The sequence below is a fragment of the Hyaena hyaena genome, unplaced genomic scaffold, assembly GCF_003009895.1.
Source record: "Hyaena hyaena isolate Hyena2069 unplaced genomic scaffold, ASM300989v1 scaffold_78, whole genome shotgun sequence".
Lineage (NCBI taxonomy): Eukaryota > Metazoa > Chordata > Mammalia > Carnivora > Hyaenidae > Hyaena > Hyaena hyaena.
In genome coordinates, this window is record NW_024080710.1 from 1,418,331 (window position 1) to 1,438,056 (window position 19,726).

The 19,726-nt window shown below is 48.9% G+C and overlaps 1 protein-coding gene across 3 annotated transcripts in view; it reads left to right on the top strand.

Moving 5' to 3' along the window:
- The window catches only part of TMEM273 (transmembrane protein 273), a 37,135-nt gene that overhangs the window by 4,471 nt on the left and 12,938 nt on the right, over positions 1–19,726 (top strand). For 2 of the 3 annotated variants that reach the window (XM_039233640.1, XM_039233643.1), the window contains exons 1-4: positions 2,622–2,687; positions 16,865–16,918; positions 17,733–17,873; positions 19,085–19,115. In XM_039233640.1, the coding sequence (XP_039089571.1) occupies positions 2,633–2,687; positions 16,865–16,918; positions 17,733–17,873; positions 19,085–19,115 (281 nt within the window). In that variant the 5' untranslated portion in view covers positions 2,622–2,632. Of the gene's footprint in view, positions 1–2,621; positions 2,688–16,864; positions 16,919–17,732; positions 17,874–19,084; positions 19,116–19,726 lie in introns of those variants that run through there. The other variant, XM_039233642.1, reaches the window with a different exon arrangement.

Sequence of the window (19,726 nt, forward strand, 5' to 3'; positions counted from 1 at the left end):
CTATGTAGATCTCATTTGTTTCTCACAAATAGCCCACAAAGCAGATGCTCTTATCAGCATGCCCATTTCACAGATGAGGAAACTGAGGCATAGAGTGATAAAGTAGCTTACCAGACATCACATAGCAGGTGAGTGGGAATGCTGAGATTCAAATATAAATATTTTGATACCACAAAGCTGTATTTTTAGCTCTAATACCAAACTGCCTCCCAGTTGAGAATAGGAAGTAGTAGTGTCATCATGGAAAACTGACGTGACTTTTAAAACTGTTCTCTCAGCCTTCTATTTCAGATTTGTAAGTTTCAAACTTAAAAGTTGTAAGAATAAATCATACAAAGAACACCTATATGATTTGCTGACTTCTTAACCAAATTACATTATTTGCTTTATCTTCTGTGCTCTCTATAGAGAGATATGTTTATATAAAACAAATTAATACATATTATATATATATATATATGTATACACACACACATAGAGAGAGAGAGGGAGGGAGATCTTTTTTTCAGAGCCATTTGAGAGTAAGTTGTATATATCATTTTTTAAACCTCTAAATACATCAGTGTATATATTTTTTTGTGTTTTATTTATTTTTGAGAGAGAGAGACAGTGTGAGCAGGGGAAGGACAGAGAGGGAGACACAGAATCCAAAGACAAGCTCCAGGCTCTGAGATAGCTGTTAGCACAGAGCCCCACTGAACCATGACCCAAACCGAAGTCAGACACCCAACTGAGTGAGCCACCCATGAGCCGGGTCAGTGTGTATTTCGTAAGAATAGAGACAATCTTTTGCATAACCACAGCATAATTATCAACATCAGTAAAGTTATCATTGACAAAATCCTTTCACATGATCTATTTCAGTTCAATATTTCAGTGCACCCACCAATGCCCTTTGCTGCTTGCACTGAGCTCAGCAAAGGAGCCAGTGGAAGGGGAAGGTGTTATATTTGGTAAGCTTATTTCTTTAGCTTTCTTTATCTGGAACTCTGTACAACCTTTGTCATTGATGACACTGATATTTTAGAAGCTTCCATCTCTTTTTTTTTTCTCCCTATAGAACATTCCTCATTTTTGAGTTTGCCTGATAGTCTAATGATTTCAGTTATTCATTCCATGCTAGAAAATGCAAAAATGCTCTTAGGTAATTCTCAGAGTTTCACATTTGGAAGCATAAGATATCTGTCCGAGAAAGCCTGGTGTAACTTTTGATATGATGATAAAAGACTTACAACTAGATTTTGGATTATGTTTGTCACAATTCTAAATAAATTATTTGCCACTTAACTACCAACCAATCAATATTGTTAAATTTTGCTAAAATATTGTTCTAAGGATAGCTATTGGAAAGATATGGTGAAATTTCTAAGACATTTTCTTAGAGGTTTGCATTTTCTTCCTTTTGAAAATGCTGCCATATAAAATATTCCTATGAACTCCAATTCCAACCCAAACGGTAGCCATCTGTCTCCGTTTTAATTCTGTTGGAAAGCACCCGCTGAAATCTATGTATTATTATAATCATGATAATAAAAGAAATACAATATCACTTTAATTATGTTCCCGTTCCTAAAACATTCTTCACTGAAAGAGCCAGAGTTATTGAAGAGAGCAGAGGCTCCCCCCCACCCCGCCCCCGCCTTAATTTATAATGAAAAGATGGCAGAGGCCTGGGTAAAGAGAATTAAATTCGTTTTTATCTTACAAGTCAAAGTCATCACTTTATTCCTTGGCTCTTAGTCCCTGAGATCTTTGTAAAAATCTTTCCTGACAGCTTTTCCCCTGTTTCAGATTCCTGCCAACACAATGGTTCAGAATCATCAGACTGGATTTCAGGAAGAAAGGATTCTTGACTGTTGGGTCTCTTTTGCTGTGTAACAATTTATAACAAATGTAACAAAAGAAAACAATACACTAGGGTCACTCAGAAGGGCAGCAGAAGGTGAAGAAAGGAGGGGTCGTGACCCCAGGAAGGCGAGGCAAAATGTCCTGATCAAACAAGAATTCTCTTCATGACTTTTGCCCAATTTCTAACCGGTTTGCTTGCTTTTTTCCTCTTCTACTGAATTTTAAGAGTTCTCCATGTGTCTGGACATGAGTCCTTAGTCAAGCATGTGACCTGCAGATATTTTCTTCCAGTCCCTACCTGGTCTCTTCATCCTCTTCCCAGTGTTCTTTACAAAGCAAAAGTACTTAATTTTAAGGAAGTCTAACTTACTGATATTTTTTCTCTTATGGATCATGCTTTTGATATCACATTTGAGAAGTTTTCACCATGCATACCCTAAGTCTCCAAGATTTTATCTTATGTTTTCTCTTAAAAGATGTCAGCCAAAAAAAAAAAAAAAAAAAAAAAAAAAGAAAAGAAAAAAGAGCCTGAGCTAAAATAAAAACAAAAGCATTGATTTGGGGCCTCAGAATTGCAATGCAGGGAACACAGGGGTTTGGGCAGCGACCCACATAGCGCTCCTTCAGGGACAGAGGTCAAGGGTGTCCAAAGACAAAGGGAATGCTTGTATATTGTTTACAAAGAAGTTCTTCCGTGTCGTCGGCAGAAGAGTAATCTTGACTGACTATACTTGGTTGCTAAAGCTATCCATGAGCAATCTCTTCCTGTATATAGCAAGTGTAGATGTTCAGCCCGAGTCCTCGCAATATTTGTAGCTTGGCCCAGTTCAAAAGTTCAGGTGAGGATGTGCATACGGTCCGTCTCCTTCATGGCCTCCTGGTTCCCTTTAAAAATACCTTGATAGGGACACCTGGGTGGCTCAGTCGGTTGGGCGTCCAACTTCAGCTCAGGTCATGATCTCACAGTTCGTGGGTTCAAGCCCCACATCGGGCTCTGTGCTGACGGCTTGGAGCATGGAGCGTGCTTTGGATTCTGTCTGTCTGTCTCTCTCTCTGCTCACCCTCTGTCTCTCAGAAATGAATAAATGTTAAAAAAAAGAAATTAGGGGTGCCTGGGTGACTCAGTCGGTTAAGCATCCAACTTTGGCTCAGGTCATGATCTCACCGTTCGTGGGTTCGAGCCCTGCATGGGGCTCTGTGCTGGCAGCTAGCTCAGAGCCTGGAGCCTGTTTTGGATTCTGTGTCTCCCTCTCTCTCTGACCCTCTTCCCCTGCTCATGCTGTCTCTCTCTCACAAAAATAAATAAAACATTAAAAAATTTTTAAAAAGAAATTAAAAAAAACCCCTTGACATGAGTCACAACATTTCTACTTCACCTTTCATAAAGTTATATAGTTTTATATTTTATATTTAAATCTATGGACCATTTGGAGCTATTTGTGAGTTTGGCTCAGGATGTTTAATTGGTGTTGTTATTGCTACCTGTAGATAACCAGTTGCTCCAGAAACATCGGTAGGAAAAACAATTCTTTCTCTATTGAACTGATTTTGCTCCCTTGTCAGAAATCAGTTGATCATACTTCTATGGACTGTTTCTGGGTCGTAGTTTCTTTTCCACTGATGTGTGTGTCTGTTCTGCTGCCAATATCACACAGCTTTGATTTCTGTAGGTATATGCGTTTCAGGATGGTAGAGTGATCCCTCCTACTTTACTCTTACTTTAAAAAAAAAAAAACATTTTTAGCAATTCTATTTCTTTTACCTTTCCATGTAAATTTTAGAATAATCTTATCTATTTCGAGAAAAGAATCTTGCCAGGAGTTTGATAGGACTTATATTAAATGTATAGATCCATTTGGGGAGATTGGACATTTTCATTATGTTGTGTTTTCTATGAACTCGGTTTGTATTTCCATTTATTAAGATTCTTTATTTCTCTCATTACTGTTGTGGAATTTTTTAAGTGTTTATTTGTTCATTTTGAGACAGAGAGAGATAGAGAGAGAAAGAGAGAGCTGGGGAGGGGCACAGAGAGAGAGAGAGAAAGAGAGAATCCCAAGCAGGGTCCATGCTGACACTGAGAAGCCTGACGGGCTCGAGCTCACTAACCATGAGATCTGAAATGGGAGCGTTGTGTTTCTCACTATTAAGTATGATGCTAGCAGTCAAGTTTTTTGGTAGATTCTTAATTAAGTTGAAGCAGTGTCCTTCTTTTCCTAGTTTTCCAAATATTTTTTCATCAGTGGCTGTAGAACTCTGTCAAATACATTTCCCACATTGCTTGATATGATCATGTGATTTTATTCTTGAGTTTGTTAATACGGTGGATTACATCAGAGGATTTTTGAATATCCAACTAGCCTTGCATCCCTGAATAGACCCCATTCAGTCATGATGTATATAATTCTTTCATTTTGCTGAATTCTACTTGATAACATTTTGGAAAGTGTTTTTGAATCTATATTCATGAGGGATACTGGTCTGCGGGTTTTTTTTTTTTTTTGGCACCATTTTTTCTCTGGTTTTAATGTCTAGGTAATGTTGTTTCATAAAATGAATGAGGAAGTGTACCCTCCTCTTCTATTTCCTGGATGAGATTTGTGTATAAATGATAAAAATTTTTCTTTAAACACTTGTTAGCATTCTCCCCGAAATGTATGGGCCTGCAGATTTCTCTTTTGGGGTTTGTCGATTATCATCAATTTCCTTAATAGTTATAGGGCTACTCGAAGTATCCGTTTCATATTGGGGGAGTTATGACAGTTTGTACTTTTTGGGGAATTAATTAGTCCATTTTATCTAGGTCACCCAGTGTTTATGTGTAGATTTGTTCATAGTATTTCCTTATTATCCCCCTGACATCTACAAGGTTTGTAGTGATATCCTTGTTTCACTTCTGATGTTGGTAATTAGTGTCATCTCTCCTTTTTTCTTTGTCAGTCTTGCTAGAGGTTTGTCAGTTTGATCTATCTTTTCAAAGAACTGGGTGAGTTGTTTTTTTGTTTCATTGATTTTATCTATTACTTTTCTGTTTTCAGTCTCATTGACTTCTGCTCTTGTCTTTATCATTTACTTCCTTCTGCTTCTTCTAGTTTTACTTGATATTCTTCTAGTTTCTTCAAGTGGGATATTAGATTATTGTTTGAAGACTTTTCCTTTATTCTTATGAAAGCATTTGTGGTATAAATTGCCCTCCCAGCCCTGCATTAGCTGTGCCGCACAAACTCTGATGTGTGTGTCTTCATTTTCATTTGGTTAATAAACATTTTGATTTCCCTTGAGACTTCCTCTTTGACCCAGGAATTACTTAGAAGTATTGTTAGTGTCCAAGCATTTGAAAAATTTCCTGTTATCTTTCTACTGTCAGTTTCTAGTTGAGTCCATTCTGATCACACTTTGTCTGATTTAAATTATTCTAATTTTGTTGAGGTTTGATGCAGAATATAGTCTAGATATCTTGGTATATCTTACATCAGGGCTTGAAGAGAAAACATATTCTGCTGATGTAGGGTCCTGTTGCTTGATAGTGTCGTTGAATTCTTTTCATATCATCATTGATTTTTGTCTACTTGTTCTATTACTTGTTGAGAGAGGGTCGCCAAAGCCTGCCTTTCTTTCTTTCTTTCTTTCTTTCTTTCTTTCTTTCTTTCTTTCTTTCTTTCTTTCTTTCTTTCTAATGTTTATTTTTGAGAGAGAGACAGACAGACAGAGACAGAGACAGAGACAGAGTGTGAACTGGGGAGGGGCAGAGAGAGAGGGAGACACAGATTCTGAAGCAGGATCCAGGTTCTGGACTGTTAGCATAGAGCCGGATGCAGGGCTGGAACTCACAAACTGCGAGATCATGACCTGAGCCGAAGTTGGACACCCAACCGACTAAGCCACCAGGCACTCCGATCAAAGCCTTTAACTCTAATTGTGCATCTGTCTATTTTTCCTTTCAGTGTTATAAGTTTTTGCTTCACATATTCTGTAGCTCTGTTGTTTGATTATAGATATTTAGGATTACTATGTCTACTGGTGGATCAACTCTTTTCTCATTATGTAGTGTAATAAAATGTCATGTAATATCTCTGGCCCTAATACTTTCCTTGGTTCTGAAATGTATCTGATATTAATAGAACTGACACCTCTTTTCTTTTTGTTAATGCCTGCATGGCGTTTCTTCTTCCATCCTTTTACTTTCAGCCTGTCTACATCATTTTTGGGGTGAGTTTCTTGTAGACAGCATATGGCTCAATCATTTTTTATTTAGACTTTATAAATATGTTTTTAATTGGTATACATTTGCAATTTACATTATGTTATGTCAGAGCTTTCAGGCTGTCACTTTATATTTTGATTTCTCCTTGTTCTCTGTGTTTCATTTCTCTTCTCCCTACCTTCCTGTGTGTTACTGGGACATCTTTTAGAATTCTATTTGATTTGACTATAGTGGTTTTGAACATATTGCTTTTCATAGCCTTTTGAGTGGTTGCTGTAGGTATTACATTATGTATACAAGACATTTCACCATCTACTGTTGTCAACATTTTCACAGTTCAAGTGAAAAGAGGAAATTGTGTCTCTGTCCCTTTCCTCTCTTCAATGTTTCCTCTACAGAGACGGAGAACTACAATAGACGTGTTATTCTGTAGCCTGAACTGTCACGCATAATCTAGAAATCTTAGAGGAGAGTGAAAGTCTATTTTATTGACTCATATTTTTATGAGCTGTGACAGCCACACTGTGACCTCAGGCCACATGCGGTGTCCAGTAGGGCTCCCGAAGTCCTCAGCCAGTTTGCCTTATTCTCTACACCTTTTAGGATCTTCTTCTGTTTGTTTGTTTTCATATAACCTCTATGCTTTAAGCTATACTTAGTGAGAGGAAATGGGAAAAGTAAGCCTTTTCTAGCTTTCCGGAGATGGCGGCCTGAAATGAGTTTTTAAGAGCCTGGCAGATGGGTGATTTGGAGAAGCTCTTTGGGGAAGGGTCTGGGCTACTTGACATCTCCCAAACACGCGGCACTGACCTGAGGGATCCTGAGGGGAGAATGTGCCCCACAGGGTAAGGGCGGTTGGGGTGACCTCAGCAAAGTGCCTTCCGGGAACTCCCCATGGTCCTTGCACCCTGTAGGGGGTTGGCCTGGCTGGCACACAGATCAGCAGACTTTTTCACGCACTTCCAAATTAAACCACTTGTGCTTCCTCTTTAAAGTCACCGTAAGCATCTCTGTCACATCCAGACCCTCATTTATCCTCCAGAATTGCTTGAATTGCTCCTTTTATTAAATTTGATTCCATTAAATAAGGGGCTAATGGTTCTCAGTAAGATGAACTGGCTTGCTCTCTCCTGCTCGTCTGAACAAAACGGATGAGTGGCTGGGGAATTTCTGCCTGGAATCTGGCTGGACACCCTCAGAAACCGAGGCAAACCTTTGGGCCATGTTGTCAAGGAGCTGCTGTCTAGGGGAAGAGGTGCAAGGTGTGGAGCTGGGCTCCTGGGCCACCCTGCCGTCCTGGGACACATGGACACAGGGGCTTTCTCTTTCATTAAGCAAATATTGATTTGTACCAGGCTCTGCTGCTATACAACGTCAGGCCCCTATCTGAAGGAACTGACAGTCTGTAGTAAGGACTGTTCTAATGTGGTGTATTGAGTGCTGAGATGAAGGAAACATGGAGGAAAACAGAGGAGCCTCTGATCCATACTAGGGTGTTGGGAGGGCTTCCTGGAGGAGGAGTCTTACTGAGTGAGAGTTAATCATGTATGTGCCTTTCTGGCTTAAAATCCTTTAACAGCCTCCAGCTGCCACCAGGACAGACCCAAGCGTTTAGTATGTCCCTCCTCAGCCCCATAGCGCACCCCACCTGGTGGGATGTCTGTCAATGTCATGACCCATCTTGAAGCCTCGTCACGAGTCATCTGCTCTGGGTGGGATTCTTGCCGCTGCTCCCCAGAGTCCTGGAGATGCTCTCTCACAGAGCTCCTCACAATCTTAGTGGCATATCTGTCTTCATATGTGCCTGTTGGGGATCTCATTCCTCCCTGTACTGTCACTTCTTTCGGGGCAAGGATCCCGTGTCTCTCCTGGCCACCTCCCAGCGCATGCCCAGTAGCTGCACTTGTTGGTGAGTTTATTCGTGCATGAAGCGGACCTCCAGCTTCCAGGAGCCAGTCTGCAGGACCTGGCAGCAGGAATGGGGTGCAGGAACACATCTGGTTGGGACAGGAAGGATGGAGCGCTAAGAAGAGAGGGCAGCCCCTGCTGGGGCAGGAGCGGGAGGGTGGCCTGGCCTTGGGGGGGAATTCGGGGTGAGGCTGAGCAGTGAGCAAAGGCTAGTGGGGGAGGGCTTGGTGAGCCAGGGGGAGGAAGGCGAGCCTTATCCCACAGGGCCTGTGCTGCAGCCTTGGAGGAAGAGCCCGCCGGCTGCAGTGTGGCGAGTGGACCAGCTGTGGGCAGCCCTCCTGGGAGACAGAAGACAGGCTGGATTGTCTGGGGCCACACCCACAGGGTCGGCTTGGAGGCCACATTACACACCTCATACCCACTTCCCCACCGGAGGCGGCATGTGGCCTGAGGTTTGGTGTCTGTTGTAGCCTGTGGCTGGCCCTTGAGGAGCCCCACAGAACACAGTGGGTGGGGGCTGACCCGGGGAAGGCCTCAGGGGACACTCAGAGAATAGAGAACCTCCCATGCTGCACATGAGTCCCACTCATTGGGCCACACATGACACCTTGAGAAACTGTCCAGTCTGTGTGCTGGTGTGAGTCCCTGTCCTGGAACCAGGCTGACCCAGACTCACACCCGAGAACTCTCCTATTCAGGCATGTGACCCTGAGATGGGCCTTCATCTGCTGGGGCTTTCTGGAGAAATGAGGGCCATGGACCCCAGAAGAGAGGCCCCCGTCCCTACTCTGGCTGTAAAGGGCCCCCGTATCACACACATATCCAGATACAAAGACTTTTTTTTTTTCCTTTTCGGTCTTATAAAGTGTTTTCAAAGTTTGAGAACTGGGTCAGCACGCACTCATATGGGAAGGGGACGTGTGTGTGCACCAGGCAGCCCAAAGTGAGGGTGGTGTGTCCAGAGAGGAAACCTAGCCTTGTGGGGGACTGGAAACTAGAAGGCAAGGGAGGGGCTGCTTCCATTTCAGAGACCAACAGGCATTGCTTGGCAGATACCCAGAAAATCTCACTTCCTTCCTCTGCTTGGCAAGCTGGTTTGGGAGGCACGCCTCAGCGCTGGCCAGAAGTGCAGGGAGGAAATCAAGGTGTTGGGGAGGAGGCCGCTGGGAAGGCTGACTGGGCCAGGCCCTGTCCTGAGTCCCGCAGGGTCCTGGCATTCCAGGAAGCCCAGGCCAGGCCCCACGTCTTCCTGTTCTGCCCAGAAGACCTGACAGCCTTCAGGCCCTCAGCAGAAAAGAGCTTTCCCCTCGGACAGCTAACCCACAGGGAGTGGACAGCAGGACCCTGAAGGGCAAGTGGGTTGGGCCACGTATGTCTTGATCTCGAACCTTGGAATATTTAGACATGTGGCATGCCCTTGGCCCTGCAAAATTTAAGGCGCTTCCTTAAAAGATAAATGCCCGACACAGACCCTGCCACACAGTAGGGCTCAGAGAACCTCTCTCCTGGTGGATGGAGACAGGTGGTGTGGTATTGCCAAGCCCCTGGGGCTCTCAGGTGGGCTGGGTGTTGCTGCAGTGTCCAGTGTCATGGCCCTTTCCCCGTGGGCCAGGCCAGCTGTCGTCTCACAGCCCCGCCCCCTGGGCACATGCTTCCCTCCACGGGTCCCTGAAGACTGCGGAGCGGAGCTTCTCAGAGGCTGAAGAGCCAGTATGAATATTGCATGAATAATAATAACCCCACCACTTAGCGGTTATGCAGCGTTTTCCCCTTCCACAATACTTTACCATCATTAATTAGTTATTCTGCACTGTTTCCAGCCTTCCCCGTGCTCTCTGCAAAGGCACTCTTGCAAACAGTCCTTCTCTGGTCTGAAGCCCCAGGTTGAGTCGGGGAGCTGTCCCCCCTCTCCCCCCCGCCCGCCCCTGGAATCACACAGTCTTCTGGACGCCTCTGCTCGGCTCTGCTGCTTCTGATAAGGTTGATGGGGAGGACAGTCTCCTTTCTGACCCGAGTTTCTGCCCAGAGCTGCTTCCTGGTACTCTCTGTCCATGCACCCCCATCTCCCACAGCCTCTAGGAAAGCCGAGAACCCCGTCTCAAGCGGGTAGCTGGGGGCCTGTACAGGAGGGCTTGTTCCTGCACCTCGGTCTGTGCCCACACGCCTTCAGGGGGTCCTTGCAACACCCTGTGTGTGGTTCGGCAGGCTTCTTGTGGTCAGTCGTTGCAGAGCGGCCACCGAGCCGGGCGTCATGTCACGTCTGGCCCAAGGTCACTGGCTGAGCAGTGGCAGAATGGAGACTCTGATGTCTTGGTTCCAAGTGTCATTCCTTTCCATCCACCGTGCGTTCAGTCATATGAAGCTGTCATGCCCCCACAGAGACACTGAGAGGTGGACCAGCCCCCTCAAGCAGTGTGTGTAGGGTTAGCCAGGCGTTCCCACAGTGGGCCCTCTGGCTGCCCCTCCCGGACACCACCACCCACCCCACCGGGGCGGCCTCCCCCTGGCTTCCAGCACCTTGGGCTTTCTCAGAATTTCAGCAGCAGCCCTGCTAGGTGTGACAGCATTCGATGTCACCACCTGCTGGCCAGCGTGGACTTGGGACACTCTGGGAGGCTCTGCTCCTTTGGGAGTGCTTTTCATTCCTGGAGTGCCCTTGCCCTTGGTTCTGCTTTGGGCCGAAGCCGGCTCCCGGCCTCCAGTCACTCCATTAGCCTGGAAAGGTATTGATCAGTTTGGCTTTTCTAGCTGAGTGTTTTAATCCCCGTGTGTGAATCTTTAAGAATTAATTAGCAAAGATTGCTCAGGAAAAACAAAGTGGGCACAAGTTTTGATACTGTCTGGTCACCCACCAGCATTATTTTCCTCTTAATTAGGATGCTATTTCTGGAAGCTGGAGGCATTTTCCCTTGTGTTCTAGAGCCTGGGGTCAGCCCCTCCTTCTTCCTGTTGGTCCTGACTCTAGTTCCTGCTCATGGTGGCCTTGTCCTGTCACTTCTTCATCCTCTGGATGAGGGTAGACCCTGAGAGCCTCGGTTTACCCGTGTGCCCTTGCCGCTCTGACTTGCTGAGCTGCCTTCCCCATTCCCAAACCTTGGCTCTCCCTCCAGTCTCTTGGCCTTTGCTGGTGCCTTTTCTTATGCCTGGACCCCTTCCCTGTGTGGCTCCACTACACAGCCGTTCCCACCCCCACCCCCTGTCTTCACTAGGTCCTACTTGTCTTTTTGTTCTTAATTTAAAGAATGCTTAACCCCCCTGGGCTGGGGTGGGCCCACCCCCCTTGGTCTGGCTGGATGGCTGCAGCTGCATGTTTCCATGTGTTATGGGCATCCCGTGCGAGGAATTCCTGGCTCAGTGTGCATCTTTGGGCACCAGGGCGCACAGCTGCAGTCGTGGTGCTGAGCTGGGTTTGCTGAGCTGGTGGTCTGACCCCTGTGCCCTCTGGCCGTGGTCGGAGGCCCCCTTGGAGCTGTCTTTGCCCTTTCGCTTTCTATCTCTGGAACCTGCAGTCTCTGGCAGGTGCGGGCTCTGCCCCTGGTCTGGGAGCTTACATGGGAAGGGAGCGCCTCCGCCCTAGGAGAGGAGCGGCCGAATTCTGGAACTCGTAGCTGCAGTCAGTTCAGCAAGATCAGAAAAAGGTATCAAGGAAGAGCAGCTCCAGGTGGTTCCCGGGCTTGTGAACTGGGAGCCTAAGGTTTCTGTGAATCATAGCTGTGTCAGGGGAAGGCTCTAGACCCCAGCACACACCGAGCAGCCGCCTGTAGCTGGAGCGATCCATACCCAGGCCAACCCAGGGCTCCTCCGGTGTCTGTTTCGGAGAGCACAGAAGCCTCCGTCCCACATTCGGACCTTGTGTGCTTAAATCATAGCATCAAACAGCCCCCTGGAGGAGGGAAAAGGCCAGGACCATTGGCCTGGTCTTTCGGAAAAGCGCACCCATCCACAAGCACCAAACCAGCTCAATGAGAGAAGCACACCTCGTGTTCTGCTGGAGCCCCCAAGGTCAGCTTGCATTTCAGGGCGGCTCAGGACAAATGGGCAGGAAGAAAGAAGCTGTCTCATTGAGTCTTTTCTACACATTCGGGTCTTACGTTCCCATTTTCAGGTGAGAAAAGGGAGGCCCAGGATCAAACTGTGTGAAAAATATCTGGACTGTTCGCTTTCCATCTGCGCTTCCAATTCCCGTTCTGATCCTTTCTCCCAGCGGGAACCTGGCTGCACTTTACTTGACCTGGGACCTCAGGCAGGAAAGACAGAGGCATCCGCAGCAAAGGCAGCCACATGTGTTCCACGTGTGTTCCACGTGTGAGCTGTACGTTTCCTGTGTGTTGCATGAGTGTTTCTGGTCTCAGAGTTACAGGATCAAAGGTCACTTGTCTCTCCTTGGCTGAACTTTACTTCCCTCCAAGCCCTCATTATTACTCAGTACTAGATACTCAGTCTTACCACTTGAAGCCACTTCTGGTTTCATGGTCAGTAGTTTTGGGGTCGTTTCCCAGTCAGCTCAGGGTTCTCTCCTTCCATCTTCTCTCTGCATCTCACAGGAAGAGAATCTGAATTCCAAGGAATCTCAGATATCATCCTAGTCCTGGAGGAAAACTACTTATCCTGAAGGGGGTCCTTTGTGCCATAGAACAACTTGCTGGGTAGTGTGAGTGGAGTAGGAACAGAGGTGTGACAAGATGGCAGAGGTGATCCTGAACAAATGGAAGGGGGACTTCCTGAAGAGGTGGCTTTATGCTAAGTCTTTATTTTTTCAGTGTTTACTTATTTGAGAGAGAGAGAGAGGGAGAGAGAATCCCAAGCAGGCTCCACACTGTCAGTGTAAAGCCTGACGCGGGGCTTGAACCCACAAACTGTGAGATCATGACATGAGCCAAAGTTGGACGTTCAACAGACTGAATCACCCAGGTGGCCCTGTGGTAAGCCTTGAAGGATAAGTAAGAGGTTTCCATGGGAACAATGAAGGCATCACATCAAAGAAAGCAGCATGTGCCAAGGCACAGAGGTGCAGTGGTAGCTCTGCTTGCTGATCCTGGCTGGGTTTCTTAGAGGCTGTGCTGTGAGCAGCTTGTTCACAGCCAGCCTCCTCTGCTCCCTTCTTGCCAACCTGATTTCTAATGATGCTCTGTGAAGGACCTGCCACCCCTGTCATCAGGACTCTGCTCATGGCAGGTGACAGTTACTTAGCTTGGATTAGATTAAGGTAAAGAAAGTGTTTCCTTACTAAGGTGACTGAAAAGTCAAGAGGAGGTGTTTCAGGTATGGTTGGATTCAGGTGCTCAAAGGCTGTCTTTAAGACTTGGTCTCAGCTTGACCCTCTTCTGTGGGGGCTTCAATCCCAACAGATTCTCTCCAACCCCAGTGGGCATCCCTCACAGCCCCACAGTTACCAATTCCAGAAGGTACTCCTGTTTCTCCGTATTTCCCTCCATGTCCTCCATATTTCCCTTATTGGCTGAATTGGATCACCTGCCCCACCTCTCAGCCAATCAATCACTGCTGACAGAAAGACGGAATATGCTAATTAATCAGGGGAAGGGACCCAGGGAGCCTCAAGGCCTCAGGACCATTTCCTTCTCCTTTGAAAACCACTTGCAGAAGCAGGCTGTGCTCTGCATGACCGAGGTGGGAGGAGGTGCAGAGAAGAGGGCTGGAGGCGGGCTATTTTGGCGGGGACGAATATCCTCTGGATGTGCAGGCCTGGGAAGCGGGGACCTGGGCAAGTATAGCCTCAGGTGTGTGGCTTGGCGAGAGCGCCTGCGCACACAGGGAGGCTGTGAGGGTGCAGACTCATCCGGAGGCAGCCCCCTGCTCCCTGTGCTGGGTGGCAGCAAGGGCCGGGCTCTGGACCTCTGTCCCTGCTCCCTGCCCCTGGTTCAGTGTGGGCAGTCCCGGGAGTGAGGGCAGTCAGTTCAGATGTGGCCAGTACTGCGCCCAATACCGCCCAGCGAACTGCGTGGCCCCAGGGAGCCTGGCCTTGGGACGGACAGCCCCTGCTCCGCCCCCTTGGACTCTCCCCTGGTCTGGAGCTAAGCATTCCTCTGGATGCTAAGCTTCCTCCTCCCGCTTGCAAGAGAACCCAGAGAATTCCGGCAGAGAATGTGCCCTGCAGCTTCCTCCTAGGGCTCTCACAGGTCTCAATGCAGGGGCGCATTGTGGCTTCGCTCGGCCCATCCATCCTCCAGCTACTTTGCAGAACCAAGGGAAATTAGCACTGGGGGCTCGCAGGGGGTCTATGGCCCAGGAGGGACTCATCTAGCTCAAGACGCTGGCAGGAGGCGGGGGTCGGGTTAGCTGGGCTAGCGTGCGTATGACAGATCCTCACCCAGGGGCTTGTTAGAGCGCAGGGCAGAGTCGCGGAGCGCAGGGGGAAGGCTGCGTGGAGGGAGTTCCCTCCCCGAGGAGGGGAAAGGCTGCCCCCGAGCGGCCGTCTGGCTGGCTAGCAGGAACGACTGGAACCGAATGCGTCCACCGCCCGGGTTCCTGTGCCTGCAGCTGGAAAAGCAGTGGCCCCACGGAAGGCATTCACTCAGTCCCTGACCTCGGACATGGCAGGAGAGTCTGAAGCCCAGAGAGCCAGGGCAGGACCTGGCCTTTTGTGACCCTAAATGTTCTTTCTCCTCTTTCCTTCTCAGCCCTGCTGCCAGGGGTCTGAGCTCCTGAGGCACAGGCTCCGTGTGTCCTTGTGCGACCATGCCTCTTTGTATTTCTTTCTCCCTGGTTCCCTTTTTCCATCTCACTCTGTGTTCTTTCTCCCTTCTCTATTCAAGTTTCATTTCGGGCTCATATAACGTTTTTATGCTGCATGGTCTACATGGAGAGGGACTGTCACCAGGGGGGGGACCCAGGAAAGGCGTTCGTGTGTGAAAGGGGTAGGGGAGAGACTACCCCTTTGTGGGCTTGGCCCCACCTGCTGATGCCCTGCCTTACCCTGCCCCGTGCCCAGTAATGGCGGAGAGGGGCCAGACCGATGTCAGGAAAGGAGCCGGGGTGAGCACGCAGCATATGCAGCCCTGAGGTTTGGACATCAATCTGGAAGTCAGCTCCTAGCCCAGCCCCTCATAACAGCCCATCTGTTAGGTGCAACACATAAGACTGAGACCCATTGCTGGACTAGTTTTCAACCTAGCCGGAGCAGCAGGATTAATGTAAGAAACGTAAAGAAACAGAGACCAAGGTCATACTGTATGTGGGGGTGTCTGTGATGTGTGTGTGCATGGATGGGCCTCAGGTAGGGGTGTGCGTTTCAGAAGAAAGACAGAAGTCATTGAATTTCCAAGAGGATCTGTGATTAGAGCAAGGCTGTGTACTTTTGCTTCATAACCTCCCAGCTTTATCCATCTACCAAGTGAGGCCACCAGAAAATTCCTAACCTCCATTACGGTGATCCTTTCCCCTCCAAACACATGCAGAGCAAGATGTCCACCCAACACATCACCCCAGGAAGCACTGAACATCGTCGGCAGATGTGGCCCTTCTGGGGAATGTCTTTACTGAGCTAGTGCCTCGGCCATCATTCAGCCTCCCAGAGGCGGGGTGTGGGAGGTGGACTTGTCTTGGAGCTAAGCTGGGGAAGACCTGGCCCCTCCCAGTGAGGGTCGTGGCACTTCCGGCTTCTGCCTGGACGCTTGTACCTAGAACCAGGCTTGGGTCTCATCACCAACCCCCACCCCAGCCCAAGCCCCTCCAGCCTTTGGCCTTAATGGTTGTGGGGTCCTTCTTTTAGTTCCCCGGGATTCGAACTTGCAGGGTGGCCGGGGCTCTCCAGTACAAGTGGCGTGGCTCAGACCCTGGCCCTGCCACGTTCCACTTCTCTTGGCCTTGAGGCCCATTATCAAGTCTTCAATGCCTCTGGCTCCTCATTCATCAAAGGGAGATGATAACAGAGCCTATCTCACACAGTTGTTGCTGCAAGTGTTAAATGTATTAATGCAAGTGCCGCACCCAGTATCGCCTCAAAGTAAGTGGCCAATTAATGTGTGCCTTCCCTTGCAAGATCTACCGCTCTGCTTTAGTTCTCCTGGGCCTGGGAGCCACGTCTCCTGATGGAAGGTGTCAGGCCCTGGCCTGAAGAGGGAGGCACCCCTGCTCTATCACCATTATTCACCCATTTGAGGAACGTCTGTTAACACCTCCTCCGTCCCAGACGCTGTGTCAAATACTGAGGGTAGAGCCCTCCACAGGGCATGGAGAGCACAATGGGGAGACTGGCCAGAAGATACAGTCAATGGATTAATAGCTGTGAGGCTCTTAGGATGCAGGGTGCCTGGCACACAGCAGTTCTCTGTAACATTGTTAGCTAAGTGGTGTGGTCGGGTATGATGGCTTCACGGAGAGAGGGTGGAAAGGTAGGAGGGGGGGTGGGGAGCATGCAGTGGGGCAGTTGAGCCCAGCGTGGGGCTCGGGAGGAAGTAACACAGAATCAAGGTGAGGGGAGGGAGGAGAGGCGAGAAGAGAAGATGTGGCCAGGCAGAGGTGATGGCCCAGGGGCAGCAGAGCCCCGGGCCAGGGTGGTGGACTGGATGGCAGTGCAGTCTGGCTGGGGTGAGCCAGTTTGTGGGAATGACAGAAGCTAAAGCAGCAGGCAAGGGTCAGAGTTTGGGTCTTGGAGACCATGTTAGAGAGCTGCGGAACCCCGAGGGCACTCGAGGGAACCCCACTCCCTGTGTGCGTTCGGAGGATGGCTCTAACATCCCTGCCAGGCTCCAGGACACCCTGTGGCAGCCAGCAGCCCTCCTCTGTGTTCCGAGGCTGGAGGCCAAGCAGGAGGGGCACCCATACAGGGCCTTCCCAGGTGTGGGGGAGGCTATGGCGGGGGACAGGGCCTTGGCCCTCTGTCCCTGGCCTGATTGCAGCCACCAGTTTTGTTCTAACCAGAGTCTGGGTTTTCTTTCTTTACAGATTTTGGAGGAGCTCAAGTGTTAGCAACAGGGAAGTCTGCTGGGGCCGAAATTGGTAGGTGGCTGCCCCACTTCCTCCGTATGCAGGGCTGAGGGGGCAGGAGGGGGGTGCTCGAGGTGGGGGCCTGCAGGGGTGTATGTGGCTGGTTTTCTGCCAGTCATCCCAGAACAGGGGCAGCGCTCACCTTCAGACCTGCCTGAGGAGCTAACAGCTTTACCCCCAGGGCATGGACCTGCTGGAAAGCCTGTCCTCAAAGGGACATGAGTCACCAGAACTGTCTTTGTCTGCTCTCTGTAAGTTGGGCAGCTCCAGTGCCCACAGGGCCCTGCATTCTGCCATACTTCCATGCCCCACCTCTATCTGCATGGCTGGTCCCAACTCCTCTCCACCTCAGGGGCTCGCCTCAGCAGGCATTGTATAGTCTGCAGACCACCCCTCCTCTGGAAAGGCTCCTGGCTCTCACGCCAGCCCAGCCCTTGACCGCAGACCCCTCAAGATGGAGTCAGATCTTTTCTCTTCCTTTGCCTTCCTGCTCACCACAGAGCAGGCAATTAACACGTATGCAAGAAATGAATTAATGAAAAGGTGAGTCAGGAAGGAAAGTGGGAGGCCAGAGAAGTGAGCCGTCAGCCTCAGGGGAATGATTCCCACAGCTGAAGAGAACAGGATGGACTTCTAGGAGGAGGGGTAGGGTGTGGGCGAGGAGCAGGGAGCAAATGTGCCCCTGAGCTTCAGCGGATTGGAAAGTGGAATTGTAGGGTCCCCCACATGACTTTGGACTTCACCTGGAATGTGACAGGAGCTGTATAAGACTTTTGCAGGCTGGTGACTGGTTGATGCCATTGTTCAATTCCTCCCTGCCCTGCAGATATCAAGTACGCCATCATTGGGACGGCTGTGGGCCTTGCCATATCGGCCTGCTTCCTGGCCCTGAAGATCTGCATGATCAAGAAGCACTTGTTTGATAATGACTCCTCGGACCTGAGAAGCTCAAACCTGGGCTTTAATGGTAAGGGGGCAGTGACCTTCACCCGGGCCAGCCCAGGATGGTCAGGGCAGCCTGAGGCACCGGGGAGCTCGGAAGCTTGGTTGGAGATAGACTGAAAAACTGGGTAGAAAAGAAACGCAGTGAGCTCTCTGCGTCTCTGTCCATCTCTCTCCCATCCTTCTCTCTCTCTCTGCACTTTTCCATTCCTAAGAAACAGATTTCTTGGAGAAAGGTAGGGAAGGGAGCGGAGTTGGCTTCAGATAGAAACGTCTGTTCTCATATCCAAAAATGTGAGCAGATAAAATCGACCGCAAGAGGGGATGAGGCTGGGTGGTGCCGTGAGCTCAGAAGATATGGGCCGAGTTGCTTTTTTGTCATAAACTGGTCTTGCTCAGAGCTGTGCTGGGTCCTCTTGATCCAAACAGAGCTGGGCTCACAGGGACTCTGGCATGGTTCTCGGTGTCCCATAGCATCTGCGGGGACGTGAAACCCACAGACACTGAGCAGGCAGTTTGTGAGTTTTAACCGCAAAATACAACACTGATTCGCATCCCTCTTCTCCCAAGTCGGGACTTGCAAAAATCCCGGTCTGCCTCATGAGATGATGATGTAGTTTTCCAGGAGGTTTTCCTGAAGATGAGGAGAAAGGAGCCTCACTGTGTCTCTGCAAAGTGTAATTACTATCTGTGAAGATATGCAGAAGGGGAAGTCTGGGCCAGGGAGAGGAGACACGGCCTTTGGGGGCTTTCTGAGATGCCAGCATGCCCAACTGCACGCGGGGTTTACTTGGTCATAGGAGTTTGCTTACTATTGCTTTTGTATTCTTAGGAATAGGTGGGGAGAGGAAATAGCCTCTTCTTCACAGAATGGGGGCCCTGCTGGATCCCTTTAGGGCAAGAGAGTCTAGAAGTTGCAAGTGAAGGGGATCATGGGGGTAGAAAGAGGGTAGGATGGGGGGAGGGGGGCTCTAGGGAAGGCTCAGTTCTACTTATGTGCCCGGCTAAGGTGGCTCTAGATGGCACCTGGATAGACAAACTGCAACAGAGCCAAAGGGGAAGGATGAGGAGCACTCAGCCCAAGACCACCCCCCTACCCAGTGCCCCCAAACCAGGGAGCCTTTCAGAGCTGCCTGCGTCAGGTTGGCTCTGACTCGCTCCCACTTGCCTGGCGCTGACTGAGCTGCACCACAGATCCCAGTGTCTCCTTCCTCATACTTTGCTTTCTCTGTTTAGATACCATCACAGTGAAGAAGAGAGTCCCAAGGTAAGGTCGCTACTGTGGTAAGTGAGGGTATCATTTTCCCTTCTGTTTTATCCATTGTGCTTCCTTACCTGTCAACTTAGTCCTTCTTTCTGCTCCAAAATGCTTCCTAGGAGACCAGAATGCACCCCATGCCTCCTCTTCCTTTCTTTGGTTCAGTGGATAAGAGTCATGAGTAGGAAGGGGCACAGGGTAGCCAAAGGAGGCTTGGGCTGGCCTCTGCATGCCCTCAGTGCATCACCCCAACACTCAGAGAGAGGTCCCTAGCCCTTGCCCCAACCCACTGGGGAAGCCTATATGACCTACTCCAGGTTAACTGACTTCCCCTCTAGCAATGAGCCACACTGCTTTTCTGCATAAAGACTATGTTTTCCGAGGACAATCCTGCCTCAGGACCTTTGCATATGTTGTTTTCTGTCATGTGGAATACTTTTCTCCCAGATAGCTGTAAGCTTTGCTTTATACTTCTTTCATATCTCTGCTTCAGTGCCATCATTTCATTTTAGATGGCCTGTTTGAAATAGAGCCCCCTTCCCCTGATCATTATTTTCCCCTTCCCTAGCTTTATTTTTCTTCATATTATTTTCCATTCATTGACATCATGTGATATATTG